The sequence below is a fragment of the Oryza glaberrima genome, chromosome 2 (genome assembly GCF_000147395.1).
Source record: "Oryza glaberrima chromosome 2, OglaRS2, whole genome shotgun sequence".
NCBI lineage: Eukaryota > Viridiplantae > Streptophyta > Magnoliopsida > Poales > Poaceae > Oryza > Oryza glaberrima.
Genome location: NC_068327.1, coordinates 28481089 through 28498196, shown reverse-complemented (window position 1 = coordinate 28498196; position 17108 = coordinate 28481089). Strand labels below are relative to the sequence as shown.

The 17108-nt window shown below is 44.7% G+C and overlaps 2 protein-coding genes across 3 annotated transcripts; both read left to right on the top strand.

The window, feature by feature from the left end:
* The first annotated feature begins 2006 nt into the window (after window positions 1-2006).
* Window positions 2007-6388, top strand: LOC127764045 (probable L-type lectin-domain containing receptor kinase S.5). 2 transcript variants are annotated; one of them, XM_052288858.1, is made up of 3 exons: window positions 2007-2172; window positions 2449-4191; window positions 5209-6388. In XM_052288858.1, exons 2-3 carry the CDS (start codon window positions 2823-2825, stop codon window positions 6078-6080), a joined length of 2241 nt encoding a protein of 746 aa, XP_052144818.1. In that variant the 5' UTR covers window positions 2007-2172; window positions 2449-2822; the 3' UTR covers window positions 6081-6388. The 2 variants fall into 2 exon arrangements, with proteins under 2 accessions (XP_052144818.1, XP_052144817.1); XM_052288857.1 differs by having other exon boundaries at window positions 2007-2193.
* Window positions 6389-6797: 409 nt separating this feature from the next.
* On the top strand, window positions 6798-10493 carry LOC127761795 (probable L-type lectin-domain containing receptor kinase S.5). The gene is made up of 2 exons (XM_052286127.1): window positions 6798-8621; window positions 9174-10493. The coding sequence occupies exons 1-2, from the start codon at window positions 7073-7075 to the stop codon at window positions 10025-10027; spliced, it is 2403 nt and encodes an 800-aa protein (XP_052142087.1). The 5' UTR covers window positions 6798-7072; the 3' UTR covers window positions 10028-10493.
* The last annotated feature ends 6615 nt before the right edge of the window (window positions 10494-17108 follow it).

Sequence of the window (17108 nt, the reverse complement as noted above, 5' to 3'; positions counted from 1 at the left end):
ATCTGTTTTGTTAATAAGAAATGTAGTTTTCCTACATGTTTTAATTTTCATCTTGTTCCAATTATTTACTTAAAAAATCAATAATTCAAATTATTGCTGATGTTACTTACCAATCTCCCCAGTATTAATTAAAAGGTGTGTCATGTAATCACAAAATGAAAGGGGGCTTGTCTATTTGTATTCAGAGGTAAAGATAAACGACACAGGTACACAAATTTAAACCACAGCTGATGCCACTATGAGCTGTCGTTGAATTGTTATTGCATGGTTGACAGGTTTTTAAGTTGCTCTCTTGATGTCCAGCAGGTGAAGCAAGGTAATTTCTCAAGTGATGCCTTGGACATAAACATGTCAAGCTGTCAACTCTTCTTAGTTGAGAGGCAGTACCTGACATTTAACTCAAGAAGAAGAGAAGCAATTTGTATTAGAGAACTACAAAACCTGCTGAATTTCTGGGCTATGTTACATTCATGTTCTCGTACCAAGGTTTGCAGTCACTTTACTTAGAACTTACCTCTACTAAAACCTGCTTCACTTACTAGAAGAAGTCGTTTCGCTGACTGGCCGAACCGTGCTTGTCGGGGTTTGAGTGGCACTATTTTCTTAGAGATAGTAACAGCTATGCATGAACTCATACAATTGATGCCCCCATGTGCCGTAGTGTATTGATGCCTGTGCAGTTGGCCTTCCCGTATGTGTGTACTCGAACTGTTAAGTGGATAGTAAAATGCACAGCTTCAGGGTAAATAGGTATAAAAAATAGTGTGTGACAGACTTGACAATGCTAGTGCTATTGTGGTTACCCAGCATACTTGCTAGAAAATGGCTTGGAAGCTTAAGGGTGTGTTTAGTTCACGCCAAAATTAGAAGTTTAGTTGAAATTAAAACGATGTGATGGAAACGTTGAAAGTTTATATGTGTAGGAAAGTTTTGATGTGATGGAAAAGTTGGAAGTTTGAAGAAAAAGTTTGTAACTAAACAAGGCCTTAGGAAAATGGATAATCATTCGTCATGATCATATACGTCAGATTTGCAATTTTTATTGTAGCTTGCTGACGCAGGATTTGCCGGCCAGAGCAGTGAAAGGCACCTCCAGGTCCGGACTCCAGATGAGAGCTACCTCGAAAGATAATGCCTATCCAGCAGGCTTCGCAGAAGGGTCCATGCGAAGGAATTCCCTAATCCAGACACTTTAGGTAACCGGTCACATCAAACTCAAAAACTACATTTGGGCCGAGTTTAGATCCAAACTTTTTCTTCAAACTTCCAACTTATCCATCACATCAAAACTTTCCTACACACACAAACTTCCAACTTTTCCGTCACATCATTTCAATTTCAACCAAACTTTCAATTTTGATATGAACTAAATACACCCTTGGTCTAGTCATATGATGTTGTATTTCTATGTACTAATACATGACAGTGATTGAACTAGTATAAGAAGTCTACAAGGCACGTATGTTCTCTGTACTTGAGCATGTAGATGCACATACATCTGAAAGAAAACACATAATAAGGGAGATTGAGGGAGGGGCTTCTAAATTCTCGAAGGAACATTCCGTCGTTATTTATATATCATTCAAATGGTTGAAAAAAAATAAAAAAAATTCAACCAAATAGATTAATATGAGATAGATCACTCCACAAATATGCAAGTTAAAATTCAACTTCTACATGTTGAAAAAAAATAGAAAACACTATGGCTAGTTAACGTGTTTTCACAGTCAAATTTGTTTTTTTCGTTACAACTTGTGAAAGTTAAATTTGACCCTACATATTTGTGGAGTAATTTATCACATATTAATCTATCTTATTAATTTTTTTTTCAATTTTTTTATAATCATTTAGATGACATGTAAATAATAAGGGATATCGCCTTGAGAATTTATAATAGTTTCCCGGGAGATTGATCAGGGTGTACATTGCTTGCTTATTGGGCAAAACCCTGTTTGAAATTTGAGAAAGAGATAGAGAGATGATCACAAGGGTTTGACTTTGACCAGGGATAGAGGAAGGCGCAACGCTGGGAGCAAATGAAAATTGACCATTGACCGGCCGATCGGTATGACGAGAGATTAGCCCGTTCCTTCTGCAAAGAGACAAAAACATCACTGGAGCCACACCAGCACATGTTCTAACCTATCAGGATTCCAATTTTTTAATGTGGAGGTAATAGCCATTCGCCTGCAGGTAATCACTTTTTTTTTTCTGTGCAAGCTTCTGTTATATGAGTATGTTTTCGCCGGGTGTTTTATGAGTATGTTTGCTTTTTTTTTTCTTTTTTCTCTCTCATTGTTTTTTTAGAACCAACAGTGCCAGTGTTGAAATTGATCTTGTTTATTTCGTTTGGGAGAAACCTGTTAGCTGTGTTTGAGACATCTGAATTTTGTGTACTCTGAAATTGATATATGCCTTGACATTTACTATTTTATTTTCCATTGACAGATTATACAGTGACATGCCGAGCAACAAACCGGCCTACTATTTTTCTTCTTTCCGGATGGAGTCACGATCACTGTTGCACGGACATTTTGTCTATGACGCGGTAAGAGGGAGGGAAAAAAAACAGTACATATTATGGACGTTTGCGTTGCAGCCTTGCAGTTGCAGGTTAGTTGGATCAGTAGGAAGGTCAGAGAGTTTCTTCAAGCAGAGAATCAGATCTGGGGAATGGAATGGCGCGAGCAAGGAAGCAACCAACCGTCCACTTCCATTTATAACTCGCGGCTCGCGAGCTTGCAAACCCCCCTTGCTACATCACCAACCCCCACCCTTTTCTCCATTTCGTGGCCAACTCCTCCGCAGACCTGCCCTTCCGTATGGGCCTTCCCGGCCGTCGCCACCGCGGCGCCATGGCCGGCCGCGCCCTCGTCGTGCTGCTGTGGTGCGTGTCCGCCTCCGTGTTCCTCCCCTCCGCCCGCGCGCAGACCACCACCTTCACCAGCGCCATCGACGGCAAGAAGGCGACCACCTTCTCCTTCCCCACGTTCGACAAGTCCCTGATGCAGCTCGGCGCCAACCTGACCTTCTCCAGCAACGCCACCGTCAGCCAGAGCGCGCTGCAAGTCACCCCGGACAGCAGCAACAATCCTCTGGCCTACCTCGTCAACCAGGCCGGCCGCGTCTTCTTCCCCACCCCGTTCGTCCTGTGGTCCTCCAACTCGTCCAACTCCACCGCCGATGGCAAGTACGTCGCCTCCTTCTCCACGGTGTTCAGGGCCAACCTCTACCGATCAAACACGACCATGAAAGGAGAGGGGCTGGCGTTTGTCATCGCGTCCACCAACGCCATCAACCCGCCGCCGGGCAGCTACGGCGAGTATCTTGGTCTCACCAACGCCTCCACCGACGGCAACGCCACCAACGGGTTCGCGGCCGTGGAGCTGGACAGCGTGAAGCAGCCCTACGACATCGACGACAACCACGTCGGCCTCGACATCAACGGCGTCCGCTCCAACGCCTCCGCCTCCCTCACCCCCTTCGGCATCCAGCTCGCGCCCAGCAACACCACCACTGACGACGGCAGCTACTTCGTCTGGGTCGACTACAATGGCACGTCGCGGCACGTGTGGGTGTACATGGCCAAGAACGACACCAGAAAGCCCTCGACCCCGGTGCTCGACGCGCCGCTGGACCTCTCCACCGTCCTCCGCGGCAACAAGGGCTACTTCGGCTTCTCGGCGTCCACCGGCGAGACGTACGAGCTCAACTGCGTGCTCATGTGGAACATGACCGTCGAGAAGCTCCCCGACGAGGGCGCCACCAAGAAGAAGGCGGCCCTGCCCGGATGGAAGCTCGGGGTGGTCGTCGGCGTGTCATCCTGCGCCGTCGCCGTGGTGCTCGGGCTGTTCGCCGCGCTGTACATCCGGAAGAGGAGGAAGAGGATCGGGGACGACCCGAGCTCCGTGTTCAACACCACCATTGATTTCAGGAGCATCCCGGGTGTGCCAAGGGAGTTCGATTACAGGGAGCTAAGGAGAGGGACCAACAACTTCGACGAGAAGATGAAGCTCGGGCAGGGCGGCTACGGCGTGGTCTACCGCGCCACCGTCGTTGGGGAGAACGGCCAGAACATGGAGGTCGCCGTGAAGCAGTTCTCCGGTGCCAACACCAAGGGGCAGGAGGATTTCCTCGCCGAGCTCAGCATCATCAACCGCCTCCGGCACCGTAATCTCGTCAAGCTCGTCGGTAAGCTCTACTACTTTTCTGAACATTCAAATCTTAGCTCGATATTGTTTATGTTTTTGTTCGATGCATGATAGTATCTTTTTGTGATTTAGTGATTAAGAATAGCTGAGTAGGACATTGATGCCGCCCTGATGAACTGCTAATTTCGTGATGAAATATTTCCTCAAGAACATCACCTTAATAAATGCCAACCCAAATCGCCAGATTATCTTTTGATTTGATTTGAAATATTTTCGCTTTTATTGAAATGGATGCTCCGATAAGTTTAGACTTTGTACTTTGTACTTGTTATTAGACCGCGTAGATGTTGTCTACTCGTGCCAATTTTTAACTGTTACATTCTCAGCAACAATTTCCTTCGTACGGTTGCGTGAAAATGAAAGCTTCCGAGTTCCAAGCCGTCGGAAATTTCAGTAGCCGTCTGAGAATAGACAAAAGTAAGCAATTTTTCATACCCACAATCACATGAAAACGATACACCACGACAACGATTACTGCCTTTATCTCAAGAAAAGTAGCAGATAAAATTCTAAGATAAATACACACAACAGATATACTAGTAGATATTTTTAGCAGCTCAGCACGCCACATGGCAACTTGGCACCTAAGTTCAAAATTAAACACTGACCAGTTCCCACCGATTACCGAGCGGATTGGATCATGGCCAATACAGCTTGGATCAAGGCAAAGGTTTGACATCGTTTTGTCGCTTGCATTGTTGTTCGGAGAAAAATATTTGGTACGGAGTAGTTGTAGAACGGTCTGTATACCTTGCAACACTAATTAAGCCTTTTTTTTAAGGAAATCCTATTAGTTTTTTTAATCTTGAGAATAACCACTTGTCTCTGACTTGAATAATTGGGTCATTGACAAAACTAACATGATTCATTCTACGTTTTTCACGTTTCAAAAATAATACACAATTCTATCTCTTGGGATAAGCATTCAATATTGATAATAAGCTAGTGGTGTACCAAAATACACAATCCTAAAATATTTTGGACGACCTGTCTGCAGGTTGGTGCCACCAAAATGGCGTCTTGTTGCTGGTGTACGACTACATGCCGAACGGTAGCCTGGACACGCACCTCTTCGGCGGGCCGGAGTCGGAGGTGCTGAACTGGCAGCAGCGCTACAACGTCGTCACCGGCGTCGCGTCGGCGCTGAACTACCTCCACCACGAGTACGACCAGATGGTGATCCACCGCGACATCAAGCCGTCCAACGTCATGCTCGACTCCGCCTTCAACGCGCGGCTCGGCGACTTCGGCCTCGCCCGCGCGCTCGAGTCCGACAAGACGTCGTACACCGACATCATCGGCGTCCCGGGGACGCTGGGGTACATCGCGCCGGAGTGCTTCCACACCGGCCGCGCGACGCGGGAGTCGGACGTGTTCGGCTTCGGCGCCGTCATCCTGGAGATCGTCTGCGGCCGCCGCATCTCCTGCAGCAACCCCGCCGGGTGCAGCCAGCTGCTGGAGGCCGTGTGGAAGCTCCACGGCGCGGCGGGCGGCGGCGGCGGCGGCCGCATCCTCGAGGCCGTCGACCAGAGGCTCGCCGGCGAGTTCGACGAGGCCGAGGCCGAGCGGCTCTTGCTGCTGGGCCTCGCGTGCAGCCACCCGAACCCCGGGGAGCGGCCGAGGACGCAGGCCATCCTGCAGATCCTGACGGGCGCCGCCCCGCCGCCGCACGTTCCGCCGTCGAAGCCGGCGTTCATGTGGCCCGCGATGCCCGTCGCGCTCGATGGCGACGACGACGACGAGACGTCGCGCAGCAGCACGGTGATGAACTCGTCGTCGTCGTACTACGTGTCCTCGTCGGGTTGGACCCAGAACTACCAGGTCAGCAAGGAGCACGAGGTGGCGGACAGGGACGTGGCGACGGTGTGACCGTAGACGAGTCCACGGCCCACACGTGCGGCCGGGACCCGACCCATCGCATCGGATTTGGCACGTTACCGTGGAGTTGGTGACAACGTTGAGAACAAAGATGGGACGGATGAAAGGTGTAAATAATGTCCATGAATATGCTATCGAGCTTTCCATTTGTTTTTTTTGCTCTGGGAGCTTCTTTAGTACAGTGGAGTACAAGACTACTGGTGTTTAGATTTGTTTCATTTTCTTCATACTTTGATGTCAAGCTGTAATGTTCTCAATTGGTGTAACAATGGTGGCTTGATCACTTCCAAATAGCGGAATGTGTAAGCATTAGTCATGATAGGCGATTGCTCCTTATACTCGCGTGCAACATGTTCCTCTTTGCGTTCGATCCTTCAAGTTAGAGGTTAGTTTTTACGGCACGTAAAATAACACGAGTCATTAACACATGAATAACTAACTATTAATTATTATAAATTTAGGAAATGGAATTATTTGATTTTTGTGAAAAAAAGCACAAAATATATCGTTTACAGTTTGAAGATGAGAAAGCTACACGTTCAAGTTTCTGAAAAGAACGGTGTCTTAGTGCTGGTCGACACTGGACCTTAAACTTCACATTACACTGTCACACTGCCTTTTCTGTGGCTTGCAACGTGAGAGCAAACTTCAGCAATACATGGATCAAACCTGTGGGAGCAAATCTGACATCTGTGGCTTGCAACGTGAGAGCTTCCATGCTTATATATTACTTACCCCAGCAATACATGGATCAAACCTGACCATTGTAGACCATGCAAATGTTAATGGAGCCAATTGGTTCTCTGTATTTTGTTAGGCAAATCTGCAATCGGAGAAGTCATGAACTTCCAAAGGATGCTAATGTGCTTTCCGAAGAAGGGCATGAACCTTCGGCATAACCCAATCGGAAGTTGCTGGTCCCAGTCTGTCTTGGTCTCTTTGTTCAGTCATGGTCTCTCTTGGACTCTTGGAGAAGAAGAGTTATGTACAATGTATGTGGCAGGTGGCACGATTGGCAAGTCCGCAAGTGGGAGAAGTCGACAACCACTGGACCAATTCCTTCCCGCGAATACCCCCTTGACTGTACATCAGTACATCACCAACTCCATCTCCCTTTACTTATGCATCGCCAACTCCACTGCTCCATGTTGCTTCTGCGCCGTCTCCGCCGTGCCGCCATGGCCGTGCTCATGCTAATGTGGTGCGTGTCCGTTTTCTTGCTCCTCCCATCTGCCACCGCGCAGGCCACCACCTTCACCAGCAACGTCGACGGCAAGGAGTTCACCACATTCTCCTTCCCCAAGTTCGACAAGCCCCTGTTGCAGCTCCCCGACAACCTGACCTTCTCAGGCAACGCCACCATCGCCCAGGACGGGTTGCAGCTCACCCCGGACAGCGGCAACAGGCCCGAGATCTTCCTCGTCAACCAGGCCGGCCACGCCTTCTTCACCGCCCCGTTCGTCGTCTGGGAATCCAAGTCGTCGTCGTCGTCGTCCAACTCCACCGCCGCCGCTGCCGCCGATGGAAAGTACGTCGCCTCGTTCTCCACCGTGTTCAAGGTTAACCTGTTCCGCTCGAACCTGAACAAGACGGTCAAGGGCGAGGGGCTCGCGTTCGTCGTCGCGTCGAGCAACGCCCGCGGGCCGCCGGTCGGTAGCCACGGCGGGTTCCTCGGCCTCACCAACGCCTCCACCGACGGCAACGCCACCAACGGGTTCGTGGCCGTGGAGCTGGACACAGTGAAGCAGCGCTACGACATCGACGACAACCACGTCGGCCTCGACGTCAACGGCGTCCGATCCACCGCCGCGGCGCCACTCGCCCCACTGGGTATCCAGCTCGCGCCCAGGAACACCACCGTCGACGACGGCATCTGCTTTGTCTGGGTCGACTACAATGGCACGTCGCGGCGGATGTCGGTGTACATCGCCAAGAACGAGAGCAAGCCCTCCGCCGCCGTGCTCAACGCGTCGCTGGACCTCTCCACCATCCTCCTCGGCAAGACGGCGTACTTCGGCTTCTCGGCGTCCACCGGCGCCGCGACGTACCAGCTCAACTGCGTGCGCATGTGGAACATGACCGTCGAGAGGCTCCACGACGGCACCACCACCACCGCCACGAAGCTAGCCGGCACGTCCGGCTGGAAGCTGGCCGTCGGCGTGTTGTGCGGCGTCGCCGTGGTGCTCGGGGTGGTCGCCACGCTGTACACCCGGAAGAGGAGGAGACGGAGCGGCGGCGACCCGAGCTCGGCGTTCAACGCCGCCATTGATTTCAGGAAGATCCCAGGTTTGCCCAAGGAGTTCGACTACATGGAGCTGAGGAGAGGGACGAACAACTTCGACGAGAAGATGAAGCTGGGGCAGGGCGGGTACGGCGTGGTGTACCGCGCCACCGTGGTCGGGGAAGATGGCCGGAGCACGGACGTCGCCGTGAAGCAGTTCTCCGGTGCAAACACCAAGGGGAAGGAGGATTTCCTCGCCGAGCTCAGAATTATCAACTGCCTCCGTCATCGCAATCTCGTCAAGATCGTCGGTAAGCGATCATTTCTCGTTCTGGTTAACCGAAAAGGATACTTAGTTTAGATTGAAGTTGTGATTAGAGTATTAGATTGGGTACGGTTTGTCTAATAGTTTGGAGTAGGAAATAATATTCTGAGATGGCACACAAGTTGGCACGGCAAATAGATGTTTAAGAAGCTCACCACGCTATGTGGCAACTTGGGCCACTTGGCAGCTAAATTTAAAATTGAATCATCAGTCCATGACGTCTTTGCAAGCAGATTGAATCATAAGATAGATATTGGAGTGCTCTGGTTGACAATATGATAATGCAAGATTTGATCTTTTGCTTGCATTGTGTTAGAAGAAATATAGCGTTCGTTAGTTGGAACTTGGAACAGCCATGCAAATGCACATCTCTCTCTCTATATATATAGTTTAATTAGCTGCCAATTCACCATAAGAGGAGACATTCATATCCCAAAACAAACACCGTACGTTCAGTCTTCATTTTTCAAATTTCAAAATGATACGAAATTCTGTAAGCAAGTTCTAAACACATTTTGGACGACATGCACGTCTGCAGGTTGGTGCCGCCAAAATGGCAGGCTGTTGCTAGTGTACGACTACATGCCGAACGGCAGCCTGGACAGGCACATCTTCGGCGAGCCGGGCGCGGCGGCGCTGGACTGGAAGCAGCGCTACAACGTCGTCGCCGGCGTCGCGTCGGCGCTGAACTACCTCCACCACGAGTACGACCAGATGGTGATCCACCGCGACATCAAGCCGTCCAACATCATGCTCGACTCCGCCTTCAACGCGCGGCTCGGCGACTTCGGCCTCGCCCGCGCGCTCGAGTCCGACAAGACGTCGTACACCGACATGGCCGGCGTCACGGGGACGCTGGGGTACATCGCGCCGGAGTGCTTCCACACCGGCCGCGCGACGCGGGAGTCGGACGTGTTCGGCTTCGGCGCCGTCGTCCTGGAGATCGTCTGCGGCCGCCGCGTCTCCTGCAGCGACCTCCCCGGCTGGCTCAGCCTGCTGGAGTGGGTCTGGAAGCTCCACGGCGCGGCTGGCGGCGGCCGCATCCTCGAGGCCGTCGACCAGAGGCTCGCCGGCGAGTTCGACGAGGTCGAGGCCGAGCGGCTCCTGCTGCTGGGCCTCGCGTGCAGCCAGCCGAACCCCGGGGAGCGGCCGAGGACGCAGGCCATCCTGCAGATCCTGACGGGCGCCGCCCCGCCGCCGCACGTGCCGCCGGCGAAGCCGGCGTTCATGTGGCCCGCGATGCCCGTCGCGCTCGATGGCGACGACGACGACAGCGAGACGCCGACGTCGCGCAGCAGCATGCTGCTGACCTCGTCGTCGACGGGGTGGACCAAAATCTTCCAGGTGAGCAAAGAGCATGACGTGGCGGAGAAGGACGTGGCCGCGGTGTGAACCGCCGGGAAGAGTCAGCGGCTCGCGTGCGGGCGAGGCCTGGTCAATCGAGACCGCCGAGCTGGTGGAACACTGGACGACGTGCAGGAGTATGACCAAACAAAACGGAGTAAAAAAATGTGCGTTGCCATGGAATGGCGGAGGTTGTTTTTGCTCTAACATTTTTCAACTTGCTGCGTTAAATACAATCTAGTGGTGTACGGCGGTGAGTGTAGTTTATGCGAGTAGTAGCTGTATTTGTCACGTCAGAATTTTTTTTTCCCATGGTGCGCAAGAGGGAGGGGAAAACAGTTGCTTATTGTTCCAAGCTTTGCAGCCACCTTAGTACTACCATACTGGAGTATTGCGAGAAAGGAAGGTCTTGGAGCACGTTTTCAAAGATGCTTTCTTATTTTAATGGTTCAAACATTTCGGTTGGGGTTATCGACTTGGATTATATCAACAATACTAGTGTACTGGAAACGTGGTTATGAATTTATGGTGCTCTTATCATCCAAACTAGCTGGGTGGCCCGCGGCTAGCACCTAAACAAAATCATATACTTTTTAGTATGATTTTACTTAAAATTTATTAAATAGCTATCTCATTGTCTTAAGACTTTGAAAGACCAAACCTTATCATCATCGTGTTTCTAATTATATAGTTTTTGAAAGTTATACCAGGTGCTACTCCTTATGTCATCTCCTTCTTTATTTGCTTGTTCGATCTACCACTATTTCTATTCATTCTTCTTGGAACCTTTAAAAATTAGATTTTATAGTTTTTAGAGTTTATTGTCACGTTGGGTTTCATTTTTATAATTTCTAGATGTCCCGTCAAACATTACTATTATACTCCTTTACGGCCCGTCCACTGTCTCTTCTCTTTATTGTTATTGAGATTTTAAAAATCAAAAATAATTATTGTTTGGGTTTATTTTTACTTTCTAGAAGTCCTGCCAAACCGTTAGCGGCTTTGCCATTGTACTCCTCTACGGCTCGCTCGCTGTCTTCCTTCTTTATTGTCATTGAGATTTTAAAATCGAACATGATTATCATTGGGTTTTTTTTTTTACTTTTTAGAAGTTCCGAACCTTTAAAAATTTTGTAGTTTTATTTTTTTTATAATTTTTAGAAGTCCCATCATACGATGCCACTATGCCCCTCTACAGTCCGTCCGCGCCGCCTACTCTTTATTGTCATTGTGATTCTAAAAATCGAACATAACTATCGTTGGAATTCATTTTTTATTTTCTAGAAGTCCCGTCGGCGACGGCTCTGCAACTATACTCTTATACACCCTGTCCGCTGCTTCTCCTTTTTATTATCATTGAGATTTTAAAAATCGAATATGATTATCAATGGGGCTTGTTTTTTTTTACTTTCTAGAAGTCTCGGCAATCGCCTTACTCGTTTACTTCACGGCATGCATGACGTCCCTCCTTTTAATCGTCATTAAGATTCTATTTGGTGTTTTATTAACAATTTTTATATGTCGTATCAACCGCCACCACTCTACTCCTTTATAGGCATGTTACTTAATTTATCTCGTCATGTGTTTTAGATGGTCTTTTCTTTCAATAATCTTTATTTTTATAATAAATTTTATTTATTTATAAATTGTATTCCTAATTGAAATATTTTTTTTCTAATTTTAGATTTATTTTGCTAATTTTGGATTTATTTATTTTGATTCTGAATTTTAATTAATCTCGTATTGGGTTCTTATACGGACTCTTCTTTTAGTATTCCTTATTTTTAATTCCAAAATTCAGTTATTTTTAAATTGTATTCCCACTTAGACTCTCATTTCCTTTTCTAATTTTGGATTTTATTTTATTTTTATTTCTAATTTTGATTAATCTCGTATTGGGTTCTTATATGGAAACTTCTTTCAATATTGCTTATTTGTAATTCCGAATTTCAGCTATTTTTAAATTGTATTTCTACTTGTACTCTCCTTTCCTTTTCTAATTTTGGATTTTATTTTACTTTTATTTCGAATTTTGATTAATCTCGTATTGGGTTCTTATATGGAAACTTCTTTCAATATTGCTTATTTTTAATTCTGAATTTTAACTAATCTCGTATTGGGTTCTTATATGGACTCTTCTTTTAATATTCCTTATTTTAAATTATTAATTTAAGCTATTTTTAAATTGTATTCCTACTTGGACTCTCATTTCCTTTTCTAATTTTGGATTTTATTTTATTTTTATTTTGAATTTTGATTAATCTCGTATTGGGTTCTTATATGGAAACTTCTTTAAATATTGCTTATTTTTAATTCCGAATTTTAGCTATTTTTAAATTGTATTTCTACTTGGACTCTCCTTTCCTTTTCTAATTTTGGATTTATTGGGTTCCTATATGGACACCTCTTTCCATATTGTTTTTGACTCCCCTTTTCTTTTCTAATTTTGGATTTTATTTTATTTTTATTTCGAATTTTGATTAATGCCATATTGGCTTCCTATATGGACTCCTCTTTCCATATTGCTTATTTCTAATTCCGAATTTAAGTTCTTTTTAGATTGTACTTCTATTTGGACTCTCCTTTTCTTTTTTTTTCTTTCTCTCCGATTAAAGTGGGAATTTCTAGCTGGGTGGCCCGCGCAACTGCGCGGCTAGCTTCCATTCAAAATTATTTTTTTACACACATTTTTCTTTAAAATTTACTAAATAGTCATCTCATTATCTTACATATTTTGAAAATGAACCTTATCATCATCATTTTATAGTAGTAATTCTTAAAAGTCACACTAATCGGCACCCCACACTCCTTAGCCTCCCCTTTATTTTCTTATCATGTTTATCACGACTTCTATTCATCACCCTTTGGAACCTTTAAAAACATGTCTCGTCAGGCTTTCTTTTTCATAGTTTTTAGAAGTCCTATCAAACTTAACCACTATACTCCTTTACGGCATACCCATTGTACTCCTCTTAATTATCATTGGGATTATAAAAATTAAACTTGATTATCATTAGTTCCTTTTTTTTTTACTTTTTAGAAGTCTTGTCAACTGTCACACCCGAAATTCACTAATAATTTCCGAACTAATTTGTGCATAAAATCCTCGTCCAGAAATCAGCCGAGGTACACAAACTGACAATTTAATATACAAATCCATCATAATAATAACGTTACATACTTACAAAAGAAAAGAAAAACAGCAGCGGAATTAACGGTCTAGCGATAGCTTTAGCTCCACTCCCACAGGCAGCTCAACTGGAGTATAAGCCAAACGTCTTCTCCTTCTGGATCTTTTCTCTTCAACTGAGGTTGATTGATTATTGCAAGGTGAGCATATGACATACTCCGCAAGCCACACAGCAAATATGCAAGTGCACAAGGATACCAAAGGATGGCATAATATATTCTCATTTGCAAAAGCAGCATTTAGCAAATATTTAAGAGAAATAAAACAGCAGAGTACTTTAATCATTAATTTTAATCAACACTGAACAACACGCCCATGCTGCTCAGGCCCAACCATTCTGAACAACCATACCCGGCTGTAAAGATCTAACTCCAAACCAGGAGCTAAACAAATTATTACCAGTTATAGCATCAATAATTATTGTGAGAGGTGTGAGACTAATCACGAAAAACATTGCTCAACTCGCCCATAACCGCGGGCACGGCTATTCGAATAGTTTTACTTTGGCCAGAGGTGTACCACTGTACCCACAAGACACAGCCTCAACATCATGTCTACCATACGTCGCGATACTGGAAAGTACCAGAATAGAGGCTGTGACAATACCCCCTGCACAACACAACTCATCACAGTGCACCATTCCTGGATCATAATCACCCCCTCTATAAATATAACCAGAGGCATGGACTCCCCAACGACCCCCACGAACTTCTTGCCGCTTCTCAGTCTGGTGCCCCGCAATGAATCATGCTATACAAAAGGTAAAGCCGTTGCCCACGCTGGCTTGTGGTTGGTACGGTTAATGTTTCACAACAGTAGCTCGCGAACCGGTCCTTAATTGTCATGAGCATGACCTTCAAAACCATGTGCTCACAACCCACCATTGACAAGTTTTAATTATCAATTAATTATCATAACACGATTAACCATCGTGAGCTACCATTAAATATAATCATAAATAATAATGTAGTATGATTCATCCCATTAATGAGCTAATGTTTCTAAGCATGGCTAAGCAAATATATATATATATATATATATATATATATATATATATAGCTTTTAGCTGAACCAAACCAATATATAAGCTTCAAGCTAATCAATTTGTTACCCAAGGTATCAAGGAATAAAGTAATCAATGCAAATTGGCCATAACAAAGGAATTGGTTCACACCACCAGGTGACATTCGAAAATAAATGCACAGTTGAAATAAATAGAGAATTTAAATATAGGATCAACATGCTCAAAGGATTTGTGTTTAGTATCTGTGTGACTTGCCTTGTAATAATCGGTCTTCAATTAATCTTCTTGAACATTCCGACGCACTCACGAACCTTCGCAACGACGGAAACGGCAAGCTAACACGCAAAACGGAGAAAAAAACTAATAAAAACCAAATAAACAGTACATAAAAAATAAACAAACATGTAGATCATGATTTTAGATGAATTTAGAGACTTGAACGGCATCATTCCGAGTTCATATGAATTAGTTATGAATTTTACAAGACTAAACTGATTTTAACATTTATTTTTAGAAGGGAAAGGGGCTTTATGACATCATCGATGATGTCATCACCAGCGAGAGGCTCTGAACCATGAGGTCGCCGGAGCTAGAGGACTCGGCCGGGTCTTCCGAGGACTCCAACGTGAATACGACGACGACGCGAACTCACCGGTGCAAAGAACAACGACGGACGACGACGAACGACGGCCGGCGACGAGGTTCGACGGTGGCTCGACTCAGGTCCCCGACGGCAACGGCGCTCCGGTGGTCTTCGGCGGCTGCGAAGGGGTGGACGGGGTTCCTCTCCTCCGTGCGCACCCGACGGTAGCGACGGACGGCAGCGGCGACGACTACCGCGGCGGCGCGACGCGGCTGGACGGTCGCCGGCGGTGGCGGCTAGGGCAAAGCGGCGGCGGCGCTACGGGCGACGTGGGAGCTCGAGAGTTGGGGCAAACGAAAGAGGACGTCAAGGGGATGCTATTTATAGGCATGGGAGAGAGAGATCGGGCTTGGAACGCAAGGAATCGCGCCGAGAAAACCTAGGGTTTGGTGGAGAGATAAACTCGAATCTAGCTCGATTTCGCGTTGATTTCTTCGGGATAAAGTCCGATTCTTGGGGGAAAAGATAGAGGAGGATAAGAAGAATATTTCCCCTCAACTAATTTTAGAAAAACACAAGGGGAAAGGTCGGATTTGGAGGAGAAAAACCGAGCCAAATCGGTCTCAGTTCGGCTGCTAGAGGTAGAAGATAAACAGTGTTGAGGGACGCAAATTAGACTTTTCGTCTTGGGCTGGCTGAAAACAAAGCAAAGAAAGAAAGAAAAGGAGGGAGCTCGGCTGGGCCGACTTGGGCTGCACGGCCGTGCACACAAAAGAGGGAGATGGGCTGGAAAGGGCCCAAGACTAGGAAGAGGATTATTATTACTTTTCCAATTAAATTAATCAATGAAATGATCTTTGAATTGTTAAAAATACTTCCAATGCTCAAATAATTCCAAGAAAAATCTTGAACATACTTGGACACTCAAAGTATTTAGGAATATTAAAACCAGACCATTTAATGATTAATTTAATATGTGGATAATTACTGAAATGTTCTTTGTATGATTAAAATTAGGAATTGAGCTCCGAAAAATCCGAGAAAATTCCAGAGAGTATAATTAACCATGGAGAATTTAATAAAAATTAAATCCATCCATGCTTTATATTTAGGAAATTTTATTTCCCACATTTAACTTCACTTGTAAATTAATGAACATTTAATATAAATTCTAATAATAATTTATTAAATAATTTATAAATCATAAAACGAATATCAGGATGTGACATCAACCGTCACGACAATACTCCTTCACGGCCTCCCCGTCGCCCCTCCTCTTAATCGTCAATAGGATTCTAAAAATTGAATCTAATCATCATTTAGGTGTTGTTTCATAGTATTAGATGTCCCATCAACGGTTATCATCCTACCCCTTTACGGCTTGCTTGATGTCCCGTTCCGTATAGTCATTTTCCATAATGTCCCATTCTTTATCGTCATTTGCCACCCTTTATCATAGATAGACTTTTTTTAATATTCTTTATTTTCTATTTTGTATATGTGCTATTTATAAATTATATTCTTACTCTTATTTTCTATTTTCTTATTACTAATTTTATTTTTATTTATTATTCCAAATTTTAATTAATTTTGTGCTCCTATTTTCTACATGGACTTTTTAAATTATTTTTTATTCCAAATTTTAATTGTCTCCCTAGTTGAACTAATATTTTTATTTTTATAATTACTGAATTTATTTATTTATATATTGAATTATACTTAATCTCGTGTTTATGTTCGAGATGGTCTTTTATTTTAATATTATTTATTTTTTATTCTGAAATTTAGTTTTTTTTATAGATTTTATTTCTACTTGAACTCTTATTTCTCCTTTTCCATTTTCGAATTGATTGTATTCTTTTTCCTAATTTTAATTAATCTTGTATTGTATTATACATGGACTATCTTTAATTTTAAACTCTTATATTTTTCTCTGATCAATGTCAAAATTTCTAGCTTCCACATATGAAGGGCCTCATCTTTTCGTTTATCCTTATGCTTATCAGCCAAAATTTAAATTTCAACCTTAAATTTAGAGCTGATTTTCAGGTTTTTCATCGAAGATTCATTTTTCAGTCTTTGCTTTTAAATCGCTAAGATATATATATATAAGTTTTATTCACAAATTACTTTTCGTTTGCAAATATGCCGTGAAATGATGGCTCTGGAAATTTCTAAATTGTAATAGCTAGGTGGTCCTCACATTATGTTGCTAGAACCCATATAAAATTATCTAACTTTTTTACGCATGATTTTCTTTAAGTTTTGTTAATCGTTGTCTTAGGATTTGAAAAAATCGATTATGTTTTCCAGCCGTGTATGTTGAGCATCG

Bases quoted from the DNA above. Each gene is read 5' to 3' on its own strand.
- LOC127764045 (XM_052288858.1), top strand. From the start codon at position 2,823: ATGGGCCTTCCCGGCCGTCGCCACCGCGGCGCCATGGCCGGCCGCGCC. The intron at 4,192-5,208 runs GTAAGCTCTACT...ACCTGTCTGCAG, and splicing joins TAATCTCGTCAAGCTCGTCG to GTTGGTGCCACCAAAATGGC.
- LOC127761795 (XM_052286127.1), top strand. From the start codon at position 7,073: ATGTACAATGTATGTGGCAGGTGGCACGATTGGCAAGTCCGCAAGTGG. The intron at 8,622-9,173 runs GTAAGCGATCAT...GCACGTCTGCAG, and splicing joins CAATCTCGTCAAGATCGTCG to GTTGGTGCCGCCAAAATGGC.